Source organism: Lacerta agilis, chromosome 1, assembly GCF_009819535.1.
Source record: "Lacerta agilis isolate rLacAgi1 chromosome 1, rLacAgi1.pri, whole genome shotgun sequence".
NCBI classification, from domain to species: Eukaryota; Metazoa; Chordata; class Lepidosauria; order Squamata; family Lacertidae; genus Lacerta; species Lacerta agilis.
The window spans coordinates 79,618,397-79,640,325 of NC_046312.1; the positions used below are offsets into that span (position 1 = coordinate 79,618,397).

The following is a 21,929-nucleotide window of genomic DNA, read 5'->3' on the forward strand; positions in this document are numbered from 1 at the left end:
TCAATCCTTCTGTGTTAATAGCAAACCTTCCTCAAGTCCCACACACTGCAAGGTGAGTTGCTGAAGCATATATAGGATATGGGCAAAAGCCATACACACCACCCCTCAAAACAATAATAATGGCCCAGTCCAGAAGTTCAATACACAAGCACAGAGTTTACAGATTATTTGAACATCAAACTCATTTATTAAAAACAAAAAAAGCTCATTAAAAAAAGCATTGACAAAACCAAATTCCTATAATCTCTGCTGTCCATAGGCAGCACAGTATTTTGAAATTCAGTCTTCCCCGCTTTGCAGATGGCTCTCACGGGTGATCAGTCCACCAACTTTTTAAGCACCACTTAACAATGTACAGACATCAAGGCCTAAAGGAAAGGACATCTCTAGAAAGACTTTCCTCTTCGCTCCATCTGTGCACTCAAAAGAGGTCACTGCCAGTTGGCAGGAAAGTGTTTGTATGGTTACTGCAGCATCAAGACTAGACAGGCTAGATACTGGCTGGAATTGAATGGTGGAACAACGGGTAACCAGCCAGATTTTCCTAGTGTCCAGGTGGTGGTCATCTCCCCCAAGAAGCAAATCCTCAATTCAAGTCAAAGGGGCTTTCTCTCCCATAGGAGGTAACAGCTACAGCAGACTGGTGAAGAATTTGTATAAACACAGAACACACTTGTGTGTGCATCTGCCCCTTAAATTTCAACAGAAACGTAACTGCCATGACCTAAAGCTTTCTTGCCGTATTAATGTCTCTCTACCAACCCTTAGCTCCAGGACGATTCCCCACCTTTGAAAAAGGGAATGTGGTTCATTTAGTCTGTGAGGTAGGCTTCTGTGCAGTGAACTTATTGGTGCTGAAGGTGAAAGGAACTGAAGCATAGGCGCTTGCTTCTCAGAGAAGGGCCTGAGACTTGCTCCCATACCATGGCTAGCCTGAATCAGCCTTCTGTGCATTTTTGCTAAGCTAGATCATGATGCTTTCCTAGCCAAATTCATTTCTCTGTGCCTAATTCACAGTCACATCCCTTCGCTTCTGCAAGTGACCCCCGCAGGAGGAGGACACAGATATGACTGAAAATGAAGCAGTGAGGCAGCTGAATAACTTGAATAGGAAAAATAATAGCAAATGGTTTGTCAGACAAAACCATAAAACTCATGTTTGGAGGCAGCAAGCCTTGAGGGGGATTTTACTTTAAAAAAAAAAAAAACACTACAAAAGTGTAACAACTGCTAGGACCACCCTTGAGGAAAAAAACCACATATAAATCTATTCTTTTAACAAGCTTTAGGTCTTTTAAATGAAAAAGTAAAGTCTTCCCTGGCAGAAGTTATAGTATCACGAAAACACATGCCTTATTTGTATGTCTTATGAACCAACTCACTGCCTTTCTCCACACCAGCTTTTCCCGGCTGTGCAAACCAAATTGGCTGAGTGGTGAACAGCAATTTAATGGAGGCAACGAGACCATTCAAACAAGGTAGAAACCCTCAGTAGAAAAACAACACTTCCAAGCAAACAAAGCTTTCTCTTCCCAGTTAGTATGTCATCAGACAAACATGCACACACAGGACTGGGGGAGAGAGGGCGCACACAACCATGCCTTCAGCGCACAGGCACAGCAGGAAGGAATTTCATTCTACTCCTTTCAGAAATCTGAATGCATTCCAAACAAATAAGGTTGGCTACCCGTTTTGTAGACCACACATATTCCCAAGGAGTGCTTTCCCCCATAGGCATCTAAGGACATCTTTCTGTTCAAACACAGACTAGTTCTAAGCATTCCAAAACATCACATCTCTACTGCAATGCCGGCTGCTTTGAGCCAAGAAATTAGTACACAAGCAGTTCAGATTTGCAGGGCCCTGAGTATTAGTGGCTATATCCCACCTATGTAGCATGCAGTTGCCACAGCCTAATTTAGGGAAAGTGGCTCGATTATCCAGCTGTTTTCATGCCTAGATGGCTGCATTTATGCCTGTGGTCCTATCCTGCTATTCCTCTCCCAAGATTGCCTTGATTGACTACAAAATGTGCCGCTGTTAAGAAGTCAAGCTCTCTTTGGGGATAGCAGGGCAAGATATACTGTGGCATACAATGGGCTAAGATTTGTGTCCTGCAAAATATTTATGAGTTGCAATATCTGCTCTAAACTTAAAAAAAGCAGAATGCTAGCCTCAGTATACAATGGGATGGTGGTCAGCAGTTACGTAGCAGATCCAGTTCAAGTCCTGGCCCTTAACCTGGGCAATTTTGACTAGCAATGTAATGTCTGACATCTCTAGTAAAGACATCTCCATTGTTAAAAGAAAAGAAAAAGGCACAGCTGAAAAGAATAAAGGCACTGAGGTAGGCAAAGGTGTGTCCAAAATTCCATTCAAGGTTCATTCCACCGTACTAGAGAATATTCTTGGAGGAAGTGGGATTAAACATAGGAAATGCTTGATCTGGAGGCAGCAGGTGTGGGAAGGAAGGGTAAGGAGTAGATACGTTGGGAGGTTCTCTCTGGGGTGCCATGGGATTGCTGTACATCCTGGATTCAGCAAGGTACGTCAGACTCTTCTGGCTGCAGAGCTTTATCCGAGGAGGGAACTGGAACAGTATGTAGCTCTCACAGGAAGCTCTGGTGCAAATGAACTCATCCTGCAGGAAGCCATTCATACTAAATCCAAGAGGCCAAAGGCAGGAGGGTAGGCAGGGAGAGGTCACATCATGGTGGTGAGGATCAGGAGGGGGAGTCTTTCTATCAAACCAGGAAGAGCTTGGGAGTGTCTGGAGGAAAGGAAAGGAACAAAATGGGAGGGAAAGTTATTCTCATGTAGGGATGAACAACCAGCTCACTATCGCCAGAGGGGTTCATCCAACCTCTAATAGCAGGAGTGGGGAACCTGTGGCCCTTCAATTGTCATATAATTCCCATCATCCCCAGCCAGTGGCTCTCCAGGCTGGAGCTGATGGGCACTGAGATCAACACTTGGAAGATCACAGGTTCTCCATCCCTCCTCTACAGAATCATAGGGAAAGGAAAGAAATACCCCACCCCCACCAGCTCTCTAGAGTTCTTAGGGGAAATAGAAGTGTCTCTCTCAATAACCCTCTACCTATTGGCCTGTGAGCTCAGGTGCCATAATCTGTACATAAAAGATTGAGAGGGTGGAAAGAAAACCATGGAGTTTGAGGAACAGCAAAGGTTCACAATGTGAGTGAGGACCAGAGCGGGGAGCAGGAGCGAAACACACACATATATGTGGGCTGTGGGAGAAACAGCTGTCCTTGACCTGCTGTCTAGGAACTTTGGGGTCAAAGGAAAGTCTCACAGATCAACTAAGGATCCCCTCAGATGTTGTACTTATACAGCCTTGAAACACCATCAGATCTGAGAAATGCTGTTAAGAGGACCAGGCAACCCTCCTTGGCCAACGCTTGTATACCATATGCACAGGATGGCAGGTGCATGTTCCAGTGATCCGCAAGCACTGAGAAACAGAGTAAGTGCTCATTTGAGGAAGAAGAGCTAACACGGAAACCATCAGCTGTTGAGAAGATCATTGCTTCAGCCGCAGAGCTGTCACTTCTCTGAAGGGGGTAAGAAACTTCAGAAACCATACCTTGTCCATCTAGCAGACCTCAGGCTGATCAGACACTCTCTCCCACCACATCCCAAGCGCTAGGAGTTGAGAACCGCACACTCAAGAAACAAGAGCTCAAATGTACTGGTGAAATTTACAGCACAGAAAACAGAGACCCAAATAAACATATCTGCTCTGAAACCAGAGAACAACATGAAGCTCTATTACTACTATTATGTCTCAAAATTCTCGAATCCGGTGGCATCTTTAGAATCCTATTTATTATATAATGTTGCTAGTCCTCATGGTTGCTGATTGTCTATATCAGCTTTATATACTGAAAACGCAGGAATAAAACTAAGCCTGGCAAAAGCTTTCCTATTGTTCAAGTAAAGTTATTCTATATGATACTATCGCTTCTCGCAAGCCCCAAATCACCAATACCCTGACACTTTATCTATGTCCTTCCCTTATACCCTATGTGCTCAACCAAAAAAGATGGAATAGATTTTTGCAGTACAGCCCAATTTCTGTAGAATGACTCCTTGCTCGAGAGGCTTAATACAGAGCTCTAGCTGCCCTCTAACCTACCCTGCACATTGTAGGAAGAATATAGGTAGGTACAAAATGCAACTTGCCACAAAGTTCTTTTTTGTTGATTTTGTTGATCAGACAAACAATTAACCCTAGTCCCAAGTCATAAACATTCACACAGAGAGAGGAGGAGGAGATTCAGAAGCCCATCCGAAAGCCAAACAGCAGAGGAGATGGCAAGAGAGGTTGAAGTAACCCTTCTGCTTCCACAAGCTACTTACAGTTCAGAGCCAGCAGCCCTTCATGTTTTGAGCCCTACTGAAAGTCCAATAATGAGAGCTAAAATTCCCAGCAAGGAAACCACTATCACAATGATAATTATTGTTTTCTAGAAGGGTAAAAGAAAAGGTAGATTGAGTCATTATAAGTAATTACATAATAACAACGGGAGGAAATGCTGTGCACACACCTAGAAGGCAGCTTCTGGTTAAGCTAATGCACTTAGATTGATACCATTTAAGATAAATTGACACTTTGCATAGTCATCACTCAAAGGAATGCTACAGCAAGTGATGGCTTGTAAGTGTGAACCGGTCAAAGACACAAAACACAGCAAAGCATTTGTACTTCCAGACAGTACTCAAGTGGAAACAGTTCACACATGCAGGTGCGAGTCATCAAGCAATACCTTATGGAGTGATGAATGTGCATGTGTGAATACCTCATTAGGTGCACCGTTTAAATAAGTTTGCATCCAATGACTTTGACTTAAAATGGGTTGTGGCAATAATAGGGTAGGGCAGTGGGGCTGAGCTGGACCAGGACCATGGCATGGCTAGAGGAAAGCTCTAATCCTTTGCTCTGATGCAGTCCTGATTTGACACCACCCCCATTCACAATGGATGGAGAGCACACATTGTCCCCAAGGGGGACTTTTTTCCTATTGCAAATAGGAGGCATGGCCCTTGATTCCAATCAGAGCTGCATTGGGGGCAAATACTATAAAAATACACACACTCGTGCTATGGTCTTGACACAGCTCCCCCCTTAAAAAAAAAAAAAAAACCAAACCCTGCATGCGAGGGCTAATATTAGGCATGTGACAAATATTATGCCCAATTTGACCATGATTGTCATGCTTACATTTTGCCTCAAACATTAAAAATAAAGTAAGAAAGATCAAGCATCCAATAATTCTGCTCTTTGTAAAGCAAGGACAGAAGTCCTTGTTCTTTTTAAAAGTTCGGCACAAAACCCTTAAATGAGACTTAAGAATCCGGTTCTATGCATTTATTCAGATGTCAAGTCCTAAAGAATTCTGTAGTATTTATTCCAGGTAAGCATGCACAGAATGTAGCACAGAAAAGTGATAAAAGAATGGAAGGACAGCCCAAAGCAGAAGACTGCAGAGTTGATGACAAGCAAACTAAAGAAAGTTCAGCCCTCAAGTTCTTGAGACCCTGTTGAGAGAGTTTAGGAGCTGTGAAAGAAGAGACCTTCCTTATTCCGGAGTGGGGGAGGGGGTATAGTCTAAGCACTACTGGGAGAGCAAAACAATACTTAACAAAACATTGCTAGCTGTTCATATAGTTCATTGCATAGCGGGATGAATTTTTGAACAGGCTGCAGGGAAGGTGGAGGAACTGCAAGTAGACAGGATAGGGGGAGGGGAAATGGGTCTTCATCTAATATGACTGAACAGGGGTCTTGGTAGACGAGAAAGAGAAGGGCAAGAGGTGCTCTGGTTGGTTTGCAGGATATGAGTTCAGCAGTGGAACTCAAAGGGCGTATGGACAATAATCTAAAAACAAGGGTGGGAACCTCTATGTGACCCTTGGGATTCTCTCCAGCAGGTCATGCCGCTTCCCAGCCCACACCCCTCTCCTCCATGCCCTTCTGAGTGCTTTTGTCATCTGGGTGGAAAGAGTCCTTGGACAGCAATAATTCATCTTGCTTGCCTGGGTGGGAGGTGGAGGTGTGTGTGTAGAAACCTCTGACTTTTGCATGAGTGGCATGCCCCTGGAATGAAAAGGGCTCCCCACCCCTGGTCTACAAGGAGGGAAGGGAGGGGTGGACTACATTCACTTCTTCCTCACCCTTCGCGCTTCGCTCTGATACTTTACGGCCTTCTTGGTGTCAGCCACAGCCCGTTCCACAAAGCCTACTGATTGGTCCATGTTGTTCTCTATGCGGTCAATCATGCCTCCCTTGCAGAGGAAGAGGAAAGCCGGAAGCGAAACAGAGGCAGAAACAGAAAGTGTCAGCCAGCAAGGCGGCCGGCAGAGCAGAGTTGGTAGTCCACGGGAGAGGCTCACCTTGCGTGCCTTACTCTTATATTTCAGGGCCTTTTTGGTCTCCTCGCGAGCTTTCTCTACGTGATCTAAGGTGTGCATCAGGTTGAGTTCTATGTTATCTACAATTTCTCCCTGTGGGAAAGTTTAAGGGAAGGGGATAGAAAAGCAAAGAGAAATAATGTTACCATGCTGCAAAATGCCTACTGCCATGGCTAATACCCTCAGTTTCCCCCACCTAATTCTATGCAACCTTCAGCTTATTCCGCCCCCCACCCCCGCAACATGGATTTCCTGCCATGAAATTCCTCTCCTCTCTTGAATGCTTGCCCTCTTCTCATGCAAGCCAGGAGTTCACCTCACAGCTGTTACCCTCCCTCTGAATGAATGACTCTTCCAGGGATATGGTTTCCATCAACCATCAGCTTGCCCATATTCCCTTCCTCCTCCCACCCAAACACTTTTTAAATTCTGAAAACAAAACACTCACCATAGTTTGACCTGACCGTCATTTCCTCCGCATTGCATTGTGAGCAGAAAACAAGAAATGGGGCCTTAGTAGTATTCAGGCTTCCATGCTAATCTCTAAACAGACTATTTCTGCCTCATAACTGATAGGTGTTAATAAGCACAGTTGTGGAAACACCTTCTCTAGTTTTTGGATATCATAGTGGAATAGTTGGGAAGATGGTGACATCCAGGAGACAGGGCTCTATCGCCATGAATGTAACAGGGTATCAAGCCACGCTCCAGAATAGTCAGACAGGAATCTATTAGCAAATGAAGTTACTCTCAACTCTAGTATCCAAATTACCTTAATAATGGACTTCATCAGGCTACCCTAGCCTACTACCATTATTTAGGTTCAGTCAGCCACATGCAGACATTACTCTGTCAACCCCTAGACAAGGGCTGCAAATTATGCTGGGGGGCATGCTTGTTAACTCAGAAGCGCTGTTACATTAACTGGATGGAAAGTATTTTTGCAAATGCTCCCTGTTAACTTATTTCTCTTCCCTCTAGCATCCCCTCTGCAACCCCATCTCTCTGCTCAACCCCCATATTCTCGTTTCCCATGCTACAAACATTTGCACTCTGTCTGACTATATGGACAAAAGCAGCATGCTGTTGGATCAGACCAAAGGTCCATCTAGTTCATTTTTCCTTTTACTCATTCGGCAACTTGATGCCCCTTAGGAAGCTGCCTTTACAGGTTGTCAACCTCATTTCCCATGTTTAAACAGATAACCAGCTCTGGGCGCTCTGCTTTTCATTGCCACCTTTGCTTTTTTTATCAAGGTCTCCATTTGGTGATCCATTTCTCTCTCCACCCCCTGCCCCATAGCTCAGTTACCTGATTTTCCACTAGCATGGCAATGTCCACAAACATGTCGTGAAGCTCCTTGATGCTGCTTTCAAGCCGCAAAATGTCCTTATGCCGTCCCTCAATCTCACTCAATGCTTGCTTTGAGATCTGGGAATCCATTATCTAGGAAAGGCCCAAGATTTGTCATTTGCAAATGTACCATAGTGACCATGCTCTGCAGAACATTGCTTCCAAAAGTTCTGCACCGTGGTTTCCATATGCTCTCCTTCAATCTATTCCAGCTCTTCTCACTGGATATACTCTTCCATTTCACATCATGCCCAAACTCAGCCACCATCTTGCAACTCCAACCAACAATACTTGGTGCTCCTACAATCCACAGATATTCTTTTGCATTCTTCTCCCCTTCTCAACCTTAAGCAGCCTAGTAGTCACCTTCTCACACACACTCACCCCAGATGTGAATATTGATGGATTCCCGCTCTCTAACATTTCCTCCAGCTCCTCATCTGTTGTATTCTTCCCGGCTGCATCCCAGGGAAAGAAACAGGGAGAGAACAAGAGCTTCAGGTACTGCAACAGGAACAAACACTTCCTTGGGAGCTACAAGCACTGCCAGGGCAGGAAGGGGTGCAAATGCTTCTGGGCAGAAGAACCCGGTTCTAGCATTCAGGATCATGCTCTACCCAAAGGTAAAGGCCAAGGCATAAAGCATACATACTGATCTCAAGCTGTCGCTGAATCCTGCCTTTGCTCCGTTCCCGGAAGTCGACCTGTGCTTCGTTGTACTTCGTCATCACATCGACAAATTTTCGGGAAAGGACTGAATGCTGGAGAAAGGAAGAAGTGATGACTCAAGGGACCCTGGCTCATTCACTCTGTCTGATCTGCCAATTATCTGCTGGCATTATTTTTTGGAAGCTGGAAACTGAAAGATGTTTGGTTTTTTGGAAAACCCCCAAGTTTTTGAGTCTGCATTAAAAAGAAACTTAATACCCTCAAGTTTTCAAATGTGTGTGTGTTTAAGTGTTATCTTTAAGAAACTGAAAATCATTTGCGTAAGCAAAAGCATTTTAAATATTTCAAAATTACAGTTAAGCAGCTTGTGCGGAACGAACTGCAAAAGATGCAGAGTTCATTCCTTACCCTTCCAAGCTATAGATCAGAAACCATCAACTTCTTTCTCACTTTTTAAAAGCTAGCTATCAGGGCCTAATTTGAACTAGAGGGTTCAACTTGGAACCAGTTTTGTTCCACCATGAAAAGCAAGCAGTCCCTCTGAGCATGTGAAAAAAACTCTCATCATTATTAATTTAGTCATTGCTTCATTACAAAAACAGTGCTGAAATGACTTACAACAATATCTCATGACTCATAAATACATCATTTAAAAGCAATACAGCAGCTAATAATGTTAATTTAAAAAATCCTCCCTGAAATACAAAAGTAGCCTCACTTGCTCCTGGATAAACACAGCTAGTTCCCACACATCTGGGATTCAGATGCAGGCCTGAGAATGTGGCTCCCAAGAGGATTTGAGTTCCAGATTATTCCCCACTTTCCCCACCCCCCGCAGCATTTAGCCTCTTGTTGCTTTCAAAATAGTTTTTCTCCCTTCTTTTCTGACCACTGGCTAACAGCGGGCAAAGGCACCCAACAGTATGAAATCGCCACAGAGCTCTGCTTACCTGGGACTTCCGTATCCGCAGGTCAGCTGATGATCGAGCCTCATCCTGTTCAATATTCCTCTCCATACCTGTGAATGAAGGGAAAGGAGTTGAGGGAGAGATGCTCTGGTTCTATCCTGCACAGTGAAGAAGCCTTAGTCCCTTTACCAAGGCAAACGTCTATACCACTCTCATAGGTGCCGACTTCTAGGGGCCGAGACATTTTCAGACGGTGTTGTGCGACATCACGTCGCCCTGCCCCTGGTCCTCTGGAGAAGCTGGTGCCTCTGACCATTCTCCCTCCCTCCTTCTATGTTAGTGTGTGTACTAGCATATTGCCATAGTATGTAGGAACAAGTCCTTTTCTTAAGAGTCTGCATAATTTAATTACTTTGGTGACGAGAGAGGAACATGCAGAGGGTGGCAACGAGAAGACTGGGTCAGGGTGCTCAGCCTGCAGTTACAGAAGAGAGAGACCCTAGTATATTGCTTACACTTTATGCTAGATGGGAATCTTTTTCCAGTAGCGGGTGGAGCAAACTCCAAAGTAGGCAAGGCCAGACCCACACAAAATGTGTCTCTCTCACAGGCTCCCACACCCATTCTGCTTAAAATTCCATTTTCTCCACTGATATTTTTTTAAAACAAAGGTTATAAAAAAACTAAAAACCCCTCCAATACATTCCTCTGTCCTAACTGTTCATAAGGTGCAAAAAAAAAGTCATTAATCCCCACGAAAGAATGCAAATGACATCAAAACACAGCTAGGCTGAAGGCCCTAACTTACAGCAATTCAAGACCTCAAACTTCAAAAGGCAATTGCATTCCAAAAACTGCATTGCATGCAATTGCAGACTTCTTGCATATTGTCAAGGAATGCAAGTTTACATCTCTTCTGAGAGATTTTCTCTTCTGCTTGATCTCTTTGCAGAGGTCAGAGTTGCAACTGCACACTTTGCATAACAAAGCCCTTTCTCCTCTCATCCGCTCTGTACTGAACAGCTAATGAGTAGAAGGTGACCTGGGGAGCCAGATTCGGGCCATATCCAGCCTGCAGGCTATGAGTTGCCCACCCCTGCTTTAGGCGTTCCCTAGATGAGAACTGAGCAATATAAATTAGAACTTCCAAGACCAGTCTGCCAGAGGCACATGTTACTTACTCTTAAGTTTGTTTCGGACACTGTTAGCCATTTTCTTGATATCTGCTGTGAGCTGCTCCAGGTCGTCCTTAGTCTCTGCAGAACACAATAATAGACATCAGTGCTGAGCAGCATGAGAACAGCAGCAAGCATCCTCTTGGAAAGAATCCAGTTTTGAAGTCACGAGAGAGCAGGGGAAAGAGGCAATGCTGGCATCAGCACCTGGCACTTTAGAGCTGCTGGGGCCACAGGGCCCTGGCAGGGCCCACCAGCAATTTGGCTCCCAGCATTTACCTGGTGGCATCAGTGGGAGGTAGACATTTAATTTCTCACAATGCCCCCATCATAGTATTGCTTTGGGGCATTGTGGGAAATTAAACTGGAGGAGGGGCTTGCACAAGAGGGAACTTTGTCCCCAGCCTTCTGAAACCTGAGAGGAGAGCAGAGGAAGACTCTTCAGGCTGTTTACTTCCAAGTTTTATCCTCTCACCCTCTTGCACAGTATATCCAGAGGCAGGGAGACAAGAAGGGTTTAGCAGGTTTGGTTCTGTGTTCTCAGAGTAGGGGAAAGTCCGTAAGAATCATTGCCAAAAATTTCTCTCAAGGGGGTTTGTGTCTTACTCACTTGGTTCAGGGATTGGGGCTGAAAGGATGATACTATACAGCTTTTTTGCCTCGTCTACATTTTCGGAAATTTTGTCAATATTCTGCCGGGTTTCTTCAATCTGCAAAGTTATGGAAACAAAATGAAGAGGAATCTTACCACTACACTGACACCACTGGGAGGGGAAATCAAGAGCCTAATCCCCACAGAGTCAGCACCAAGCTCATACCGTACCTCACTTTAACTGCCCCCCTCCCCAGGTCATACAATCATATTTAGGAACAGCTGCAGCCGTCACACATTTGGATGTTGTCAATGTATGGTACTTTCCTATCTATGTAATTGTATGTCACTTGACTACTACTCCACATGGAGGAAATGCAAACTGTTAAGGCTCCAGAGGAGACTGCACGGCTAAGCACTGTTGAATATGAGACAGGAAAGTCAAATAATGATAAGGAGAAAACTTCACTTGGCATTTTTAGAACACCATTATGCACGCAAAGCATATTCTAGCTTCTGCCTGTACCCAATTCCTGAGAAAGTGAGTACTTGTCACAAGGGAAACAAATAAACCAAACCTCATGAAAACCCAGCCTATGCATGTGTCATGATTCTTGGGCTTAGTTTTAATTTCAGGTCTACATTTTCTCTCTCCCAGACTCCCCTTACCTCTGCAAAGAATTCATCCATGAAAGCTGTGTTGTCAATAGCGATTTCCAGGTCCTCATCGGCATCATCCTGGTCCTGTTTCTGTAAAGGGACAGGATGGCAAGAATTAAAAGAGAAGAATCACACAACCATATTTTACACCAAGTCTAATCTCCTCAGTCCAGCTTGGTGGTAAAGGAAACATCTTAGTATTATAGGCTGGAGTTGCATCTTTTCTCTTTTTAATTGGCAAGATTCATTCTGCATTGTCTTTAAGTTACAAAGATTACTCCAGATACAATTGTGTAAAAAACAGCAACCTCAGAATAATAAATAGAACATTAAGAAGAAAAAATCCTCACACACTATCAATAATATAAATTAGGGTTGCTATATGGGACATAGCTGGGATTCGGCCGTTGGAAATTGTGCCCTTGTGGAAATTGCTTAAATGTCCAGGGAAATCTGCATGTATGGCAACTCATGTTGGTAGTGTTGTTTCCTTAAAAATAGATCATAAACTCCTTATTTTTTGTTTTTCAAAAAAGCTCAACAACTTTGGGCAAAATCCTTTTGACATATGGCAACCCTAATACACGTACCTTGGAAGCCGAATGGAATCCATTCCAGAAGTTTGTTCAGCTTCCAAAATATTTGATTTCCAAGGCACAGCTTCCGATTGGCTGCAGGAGCTTCCTGCAGCCAATCGAAAGCCACGGAAGCCGCGCCGGATGTTCAGCTTCCAAAAGAACATTTGAAAACCGGAACACTCACTTCCGGTTTCCGATCATTCAGGAGCCGGAACGTTCGACTCCCAAGGCATCTGGGAGCCGAGCTACGACTATAAATCCCTGTAAGCCACTGAAACACATGAAAAATGGAGGCAGACCACACCTAATGCTGGTAGCCTTCTCCAAACTAGTGAAGAGTTAGAGATACTTTTCCTTTGTGCAGATTAAGCAGAAAGGGAACCAAGGGTCTTTAGCCTCTCCCCCAAAGCTGGGTCCCCCAACACTGCTCCTTGGTCTGCTTTGCTCTTCCTGAAATGAAATGTCTGCCTTTATTTAACTATGCACCTCTACAATATTGACTCCAGGCTTCCAACGCCTGCTCTTAAAAATAGCACATCGTTCGTCATTACTTGCTGAGCAACAAAAACCAAACAGACTACACCCTCTACAAACTACACCCTCTTAGGGACTCGTTCTGCCTTGGGTGGAAAGGTGACAAAAGGATAGCCAGGCCCTAAGGTCAACAAACTGCATACAGTAAAGCTGACTGACTGGAAGTCATACTGCACAGCCAAGGCCAAGGCCTTTCAAGGGCAGAACAAAGCACTGATGTTGGTTGTGCATCACAGGTCTCAGATGGAGAGGCAAGAGAACAGAGTGCAGAGAATAAAAGCTAAAGGGAGGAGAACAGATTGGGTACCATCAATTTGGGCGGCAAGCACAAAGTTATCAGAGTTTCCAGAAACCGACTTTCAGAGATACCAAAAATATAAGCTTCTTTGATTATGGTACTACATTCTTTGTTTCAGGTGTGGGAGAGAGATTTACATGCTTTGTTTTTGAGGCACACTAAACCTGCAACTTACATGGGAGTTAGGTTCTGGGGATAGCACCTAAAGCCAAAATTGTGTATAGTCAAAACACATTGGGTTCGATGGTGGGTGGGATTGCCAATGTCTTCTTTCCTGGATGCCCACCCCCTTTTAAATTTTTTGTTTTTATTGCCAAGCACATAAAGCTGAATGTGCACAAGTTAATTTACTTAAACAGTGGGTTTACTGTATTTACAAAACTGAGGAAGAGCAGTCATCTTATCTCAATAGAAAATGAAAATGAAAATCCTTAAAAAGACCAGAAGATCGAGTGACAGATTCAGTAACCTTAGAAGCTGTCAGTTGTGGCTTTTAAGATTCTAATAAATTAATACAGATGGTTGACTTGGATGGCTGAGAGGACTGTTGCCGTAGACCATGTGAGCCATGAGAAGGAAATAATAGGCTTCTTGTAGAACGTGAGTTGATCGAAAGTTGGAAGCAAATACAAGGTACAAGTCAGACACAGCTCCTTAATGAAATACTGGGTATGTAACTATATAATAAAAATTGCTGTCTAAAAAAAGCTGTATACCATACATCTACTCCAGCAATGAGCAAATTCTTGTTGTTACTGATGCAAAATGGTTGGTTGCCTGGACCCCATGCCTCTGCAGGAGTCTTTGGGGCTAGCTAATATGGAAGTTTCCCATGTGAGCCACACACCTCCCACCCTCCCTGCTATTCAAGCATTGTACTGCAGTAGTATGGGATCCAGTCACAACATGCCATAACATATAATTTAGGTCTGACAGGTCGAGCCAGAGCAAAGACTCAATAATGAATTACAGGTATGTCCATATTGCCCTTCAACAAAAGTCTAGAATGTCTGAGTTGATTAACATTAGCATTACTATTTATTAAATTTGCTTACCACCCTTCACCCGAAGATTACAGGGCAGTTCGCAACATAAAAATACAAAATGAGAACCCAAACTATGTAATAAAAAAAACCACACAAGCCAATAACCCCCATAAACACATTTAGAAGGACATAGAAAGTTAATCAGCCAAAGTCCTGGTTACAGAGAAATGTTTTTTCCTGGTGCCTAAAGATATGTAATGAAGGCACCAAGTGAGCCTCGCAGGGGAGAGCACTTAATGTTGCAGTGCCCAAGTCTCTTGAGCAGTGGCTGCAACCCACCATGCATTTTTTGCAAGATATCAAGGCCCTGAAACACCCTCCCAAATGGAGGTCCACCTGGTCCTGACTTTACTTTTACAGTACTTGCTTTTAGGCAGACAGTGCCTTTAATTAAGCTTTCAGCTCCACTTGCTGAAGTGTTGTTTTAAACTTGTGTTAAACGTGATTTTAACTACATTTTCCTGTTTGATTTGTATCTACTACTGTACTTTTATTTCAGATTTAATCACTATTGTTTTAACACTTTGTGAGCCACTTCAATTATCTGCGGGTAGAAGAGCAGGGAGAAATCAATAAAATACATTGTCTTGCTGCCCAACATCTACTTCTCTAAGCCCGCTTTGATTCTGTGTGACCCAAGTTGGCCAGGAGCAATAGAGAAGATGAAATCAGAAACGAGCAAAAAATCTATGTTTGCCCAAAAGTTGTCCAAGGGTACTGAGCAGCCTTCTCCAACCTTCTGTCCCTCCAGATATTTTGGATCACAACTCCCAGCATGGTCAGTGGGGAAGATATAGTACAAAACATCTGGAAGGAAGACAGCTTGAGGAAGGCTGGTATGGAGCAATGGAATATGCTCAATTCAAAAGAAGAATGCTTCTTCCAGCTTTCAATTCTCAGTTTTTCCTTTCTATATCCTCCACAGGTCAAACTGAGCTGGATAGAGAATGCGGATGAGCTTTCTCCATGAATTTATTTTCAAGTTAATAGCATAGCTTCCAAACGCATGTATTTGTGACAAAACAGCCAGGGACAGGCTTTTCATATAAGATCGTGTACACATTTTTTCTTGACTCTAAACAGAAAAAAGCATTGTGCTTGAGCGGAGAAATGTACAGAAGGTCCGAGCCCTGCAGAAAAGAACACTGCGAGTGAAGAAGGGGAGGAAACAGTTCCCAGCTGTAATTTATTGGATGCACGCAATTTCAATTCTGAATCTGAAGCTGGATTGGAGCCAGTGACCTAGAATTAGACGTTTTCCATCTTTCACTTGCACCCCCCTCAAGCTACCCTCTGCATCCTGCTAAAACAAGATTCAACAGTAAAAAAAAAATCAAATGAGAGTTGCCACCCAAATTCACTTCCTTCATAAAATAAAATTTCAGGCAAAGACTCAGGCAAAATCATCATGAGAAAGGTCAAGGGAAGATGAAATAATTTGTTCCCAGATACAGGAGTGGGGAGGTTTATCAGTTCTGGACAGAGTTGCAATCCCTCTGACGAAATAGGCACACTGTTTTTTGGGGGCGACGACAACTCTAGAACCACCTTTGTCACTGTAGGCCCAAGCACTTCAGTGAGCAACTATTATCAACTGATTTTGGTGCACCAACTATGCCATTTCCTGTGACCACCGTGAATCATGAGTTCCTCACAACTCGTCAAATGTAATATGCTTTATGTGGGGCTTCCCCCACATAATGCTGCCCCAGGCTGTTGAGTGGGACACCTGGAGATACACATAGTACACCTGTTTGGAGGCAGCTTCATTGGCTGTCAATTAGCTATCAGGTCACGTTCAAGGTCTTGTTGCTAAGATACAAAGCCCTGAACGACTTAAAGACCAGGTTACCTGAAAGACTGCTTTCCCCTATATCATGTGCTGTAAGATCACTTGGCCCATCTGAGGAAATTTTACTCTCAGAATCACACCCTACAGAATGCTGCAGGGCAGTGAACTAAAAACAAACAAAGCATTGCCTCTGGAATGTCCTTCCCTCTACCATACATGACACATCATCCATCAGTTGTTTCAGATGTCTTGTAAATACATATTTTTGTCTAGGTTTCACTGGATCGTTATTACCAAATTTCTGTTTTATATGGCATTTTTGTAAACAGATCTTAAAATATTGAGCAGTTTAGAAATGCTTTCAATTAGATAAATAGAATTAAAATGAAATGCTCTCATGGCTTATGGCTTCCCACAGCCAGTATCACTGCTGTTTATTGACTATATTTATATAGCTTCCACCCATCAATAAAAAACACTTCCAAGATGGCTTACACTATTAAAGACACAATGTACAATAATTTAGAAACAATAAGAGACAGCAAAAAGACTTCCTTGCAATGGAGACTACAGTATTACCCTGAAAGACCATTTATGGGCAGTTTAGCAGGAAATATTACACACCAGAGGATAAGCAAGCGCTACGTCTCCTTTCTACAGCTTCCTTGGAGAGAAAAGTCTCGTGGTTCAGGCAGCAAAAAGTGGACTTTGGTTCTCTAAGTTGCACAGATAGTCCCTCCAAGGTGCTGCTACTTGACTCAGTAACTAAAGCCGCTACAGTTAAGTGCTCTTCAGTCTCACAAAATGGAGGTCAGAGGTTATGTTAGTGGAAAGGTCACTGAGCCATCCGCATTCACAAGGAGTGCATCTAATCTCACATCTGGTCCTGAACACACACACACACACACACACACACCGCAAGAGGTATTAACGGATTGCTGCTTGCAGAAGGGCGGGGGCGTCCTGCTCTCACACACGGAGACAGCCTGATCTGCATGCACAGAGACACATTCCCCCCTCCTGCAGATGTTCCCCAAATTCCAGCCTTCCCTGTGATGCACTCTGTCACTTCCAGGCAATCAGAAATGGCTTACACTTGCACCGTTCCCATTACTTCTTCAGCAGCAAATTTACTCGACTGTGCACTCAGAAGGTCTCTGTATCGCACCCAGTGCTTTTTTTTCTTTTTTTTTTAGGGGTACTGCTACTTTCATTTTCCTACTCATATTGAAATACTGCCCCTCAATGAGGCCAAACTTAGATTCACAAAATGTTTAGGGGTATGCATTCTCCTGCGTCCTCCCAGAAAAAAAGCACTGGCCGTACCTTCTTGTCATGCATTTTTTGCTTCCAATTCACCTCCCTCTAAATTAAAGGGTAACATCCCACATGCAGACAACAGCACTTCTTGCCTAGGCATGAAGGGCCAAAGATGAGTGTGCCCCAACTCTGCCTCTACAGGAACACATGATTTCATTCCTCAGCCTGATGAAAACCAGGACAGATGGCTAGCATCCTTGTTTAATTGCATTACACCCTCACAGCATGCTCTACAAAAACCCTCTGTCCTTCAGTCCATTGCATCTTGAGGGGGTGTGGGATGATAGTGAACAGTCAGAGCAGCAAACATGGAATGGGTGGATGGCACAGAAGGGGTGCATTTGGGGTGAGGCAGTAATTAAACGAAGGCTGGTAGGAAGGCACTTTGCAACTGGGGGCCCCTGTTAAAAATTAAAAAAATGGGTGATATCCAGCTTTATCATACTCAAAGCAGACTCACTGAAATTAAATCCATTGACTTCAATGGGGCTACCTCAGGTAAGACTTACAGAACAATCTTAACCATGTCTATTCAGTCAGAAGTAAGTCTGATTAAATTAAGTGGATCTTATTCCCAGGTAAGTAGGTTTAGCTTGCGGCCTAAGTTGGATATCACCAAGGGAATTTGTTCTACTATGAGTCTTCTAAAAAATATTATTTATATTGCTGATATCCTGCCTTCATCATCAAATGATCTGAGGGCAGCTCACAACAATAAAAATTCAATAGGCAATAAGCATTAGAACAGAAATTAATCTTTTTTTTTTGGCTTGTATGCAAGGCATACAAAGTATTTTTTCAATACCAAAAAAGGGGAACTTCATATAAATAAAACCCATCATAACTTTTCAAACTACAGTAGTTATACTGCATAAGCTCAAAATATGCTTCAAGTTTAACTTTTTAAATTTCTGCATCATTCCAAGCAGAATTTGGACTGTTTGACCTGGATTAACTTTAAGAACAAACATCCTTATCTCCCAGTGATGAAAGCAAGCAGGTACAGTTTGGTGTAAAAATTAGCAACATTACAGGGGCACAAATATAATCTGTGTTGCTATTACAGACAGTTCCCTTTGCTCTAAGGCAGGGGTAGGCAACCTAAGGCCCATGGGCCAGATGCGGCCCAATCGCCTTCTCAATCTGGCCAGCGGATGGTCCAGGAATCAGTGTGTTTTTACATGAGTAGAATGTGTCCTTTTATTTAAAATGCATCTCTGGGTTATTTGTGGGGCCTGTCTGGTGTTTTTACACGAGTAAAATGTGTCCTTTTATTTTAAATGCATCTCTGGGTTATTTGTGGGGCATAGGAACTCGTTTTATTTCCCCCCAAAAAATATAGTCCGGCCCACCACATGGTCTGAGGGATGGTGGACCAGTCAACGGCTGAAAAAGGTTGCTGACCCCTGCTCTAAGGTAGCCTTTCCCTGCCTGGTTCGCTCCCTAAGTCATGGACGACAACTAACAATCAGCTTCAGCATGTTCTGTCTGGTGCTGAAGGAAGTCGTAGTCCAAAACATATGGAGGTCACCAGGTTGGAGAAGGGATAGGCTGCAGTTGCTCAGTGTGGCTCAGCCCTAGCACTGTAAACAGATACTTGGGCTACAGCTCATCAGGTGGCACTTCCTGTACAGTGTGTGTGCGTGTGTAGTAGGTTTGTTTGTGAGACAAAGGTTAGGCCTCTAAGAGAACCTGCAAAAGACTATTCGGCTACTTATCTCCTCAGCCGTACAAAGTTTTCCCTTTGATGGATATAGTTCGAGGATATAGTCAGAAGGAAGGCCCATTCTGAAGGAAAATATTTACAAATTTCAGCACCCTCCATCATATAAACTGCCTATCCTGCTGGTGTTTGTAAACCAGCCTGGGGTAAATATTATGAAGTGTAGGATATAATTACCTTAAATAAATACAAAACAGTGATTGATGACCAAAGGTCTTATTTGATTTATGACACACCACATGCTGAACAAACACCTTCTGTTAATTGCAAAAAGGCCCTTTTTAAATAAAAAGCACTGTCATCTGTTAGACAAAAACCGCACACATTCTAAAAACAGATTCAGCCTCACCTTCATTAATGGTTAGCTCTAAAGAAGTGCCATTTTTATGACCTAACGTCATGACAAACTTTTAAAACATATGGAGGGGACTTTTAGCTTTCAGTGAACAAATGGAGTGATTCTGAAGAGCGGAGATGACGCGAGTAAAATATAGGTTTTCAAAATTTCAAGGGATTAAAGTACATGACTAAAAACCAATACAGCACCGTGCCTAAGAAGCTGAGTCTGCAATCTCAACCCCATTAACCTGAGAGTAAGCCCCATTTAACTAAATATGACTTACTTCTGAGTAGACATAGTTAGGATTAATCTGTGAGCAGTGAATAAGGAAGACCCTGGTTCAAATCTTACCTCTACCATGGACCCACAATGTGGAAGCCATGCTCTCTGAACCTCAGTTCCTCATCAGCCATAAGGGGGACAATGACACTGGTTTATTTCAGAAATGGGAAGCCTGTGACCCTCAAGATGTAGTTGGGATTACAACTCATCTCATCTCTGACACTAGCCATACTGGCTGCGGCTGATGGGTTTTGTATTCCACAAGGGCACCATGTTGGCTATCCTTGTGCTAGGCAATGTTAACAATAAGGAAGCGAACACAAGCACATTAAGTTCCCTTATTCAAACCTATTTGTATAGTGAGGAGAACTGATCCATTTTCATACTACTTTGATATTTCACTTTGCTTAAGGTTGCCATCTTAAATTTACTTTCCAGGAAGTAATTGCCAATTAATTCAGCAGAGCTCACTTGGAATAAACACATGCTTCTTCAGGCTAGGATCAATGATTCCCTAAAAACAGTAGTCTGTAAGTTCACAACAAAATTAATAAAGGAAGACAGTGAAGGCCTATCTCAGAGCAAACTACTGTATTGTGGATACTGAATTCAGGTTAAACTATACTTCAATGTTGTTGTACTGAATCAGCAGGTTGAAGGGAAAGCACTGCTAAATACTTTCGTGTTCAGGAGCCCTAAAAAGCACCATCATGAATGGACAGATGCCTTTAATGTCACAAAGCATGAACAAACCTAGCAATACAGTACTTATCCGCTACCTTCCTCGTTCATTCAGTGTTATGACAGCACAAGGCAAGATTTTTTTAAACCCAGAATACTTTTGGGCAGGCTTCCACACAGTGATCATAATCTACCATGGTCCACAAAGAGTGAGCAAACTGCAACAGTAACTACAATATCCAGCAATCACTTGATCAAACTGATCAGATCAAATAATGCTATGGTTTGGGGAACAATAAGCCTTTAAAAGAACAAAGTGCAACTACACCCAAGTGTATCACAACTCCACAGGATAATTAGCAAAACAGAACAATGAGTTGTCCTAAACAAGACAGTCTACTGAATTATTAGAATTTACAAAAATGAATTTTCATCTCATTTTTATCCCATATCTTAATAGCTCACCAATCCCTTATTTCTTATTCTTCACTTGCTTTCTTTCAAACCTCCCCAACAGCCACAACAGTTCCAGCACAAACAAACACACACACACACACACACACACACACACACACACACACCACATTATTTGGACAGTTTGATCTTAGAAGAATTCTGCAAAGACAAGCATTGCAATATGCATTATCTATTTTATTTTATTTAAAAATGTTCATACCACTTTTCTAAAAGAAACTGCCCAAACCAAGACATCAACTAATTTCAGGGCAAAAAGAGGGTTTCACTTCCTTGGCATCAGCTAAATCAGTGTTGATGAACCTCCAGCTTGTGGGCTAAATCTGACCTGTGAGGCTGTTTTCCCCAAACCATGCCCACCTGCCCCATGCCTGACAGCATACCGGTAAGTGATGCCAGGTGTGGAGCAGGTAGGATTCCCTGCGCATCAGCTGAAACAAGGAGTTCAAACCTGCTTGGTTGATAACTCCTGCCACCCCAGCAGGCCACCTTTGACAGGTGGACAGGATAACCCACATCATTGGGACATCAGATGATTGACAGGTGGGTGGTCGTGCCCACCTGTTGAAGTTGACCAATGGGTAGAGAGAAAGATCTAGCCCACAAGGCCAGAAAGTCCCCCACCCCTGAGCTAAATGTAGGGAAGGAAAAAGAAGAGTCTGAGAAATTGTAAGTCATTAGCACCCGATTTTTAGAGAAGCCTATCTATATCAAAACTGCATATTTCAGTTATATAAGTTAGTCTCCATGGCACAGACTACACAGCCCTGCCACTGGCTAGGAACACATGGGAGTCAAAGGAGAATTCAGCAGCAGACATATTTAGGATTCATGCACAATGCTTGAACAAGGAACTTCAACAGACTGGATGGCAAAATATGAACTGAAGGCAATAAGGCTTTTGAAAAGGATGCATTCATAGGGCTATTCCACTCCTTACGTTGGCATCCGAGACATATACTAGGTTATTGGACTTTTTAAAAATGGGCTAATGAAGAAAAGCAGTGGCAAGCCCTTCATGGTTCTTATAAATCATTTCTCTAACTATTTATTAAGCAGTCCTCTGAGG

At 43.1% G+C, this 21,929-nt stretch overlaps 1 protein-coding gene across 5 annotated transcripts in view; it reads right to left on the bottom strand.

Moving 5' to 3' along the window:
* STX3 (syntaxin 3) overlaps positions 1 to 21,929 on the bottom strand; it is a 39,776-nt gene that overhangs the window by 740 nt on the left and 17,107 nt on the right. The window contains exons 2-11 of one of the 5 annotated variants that reach the window (XM_033157797.1): positions 11,802 to 11,882; positions 11,151 to 11,250; positions 10,547 to 10,621; positions 9,408 to 9,475; positions 8,441 to 8,549; positions 8,173 to 8,246; positions 7,747 to 7,881; positions 6,417 to 6,527; positions 4,383 to 4,489; positions 2,667 to 2,770 (exon numbers count right to left, since the gene is read on the bottom strand). In XM_033157797.1, the coding sequence (XP_033013688.1) occupies positions 4,403 to 4,489; positions 6,417 to 6,527; positions 7,747 to 7,881; positions 8,173 to 8,246; positions 8,441 to 8,549; positions 9,408 to 9,475; positions 10,547 to 10,621; positions 11,151 to 11,250; positions 11,802 to 11,882 (840 nt within the window). In that variant the 3' untranslated portion in view covers positions 2,667 to 2,770; positions 4,383 to 4,402. Of the gene's footprint in view, positions 1 to 2,156; positions 2,771 to 4,382; positions 4,490 to 6,102; positions 6,309 to 6,416; positions 6,528 to 7,746; positions 7,882 to 8,172; positions 8,247 to 8,440; positions 8,550 to 9,407; positions 9,476 to 10,546; positions 10,622 to 11,150; positions 11,251 to 11,801; positions 11,883 to 21,929 lie in introns of those variants that run through there. The other 4 variants (XM_033157779.1, XM_033157816.1, XM_033157789.1 and 1 more) reach the window with 4 other exon arrangements.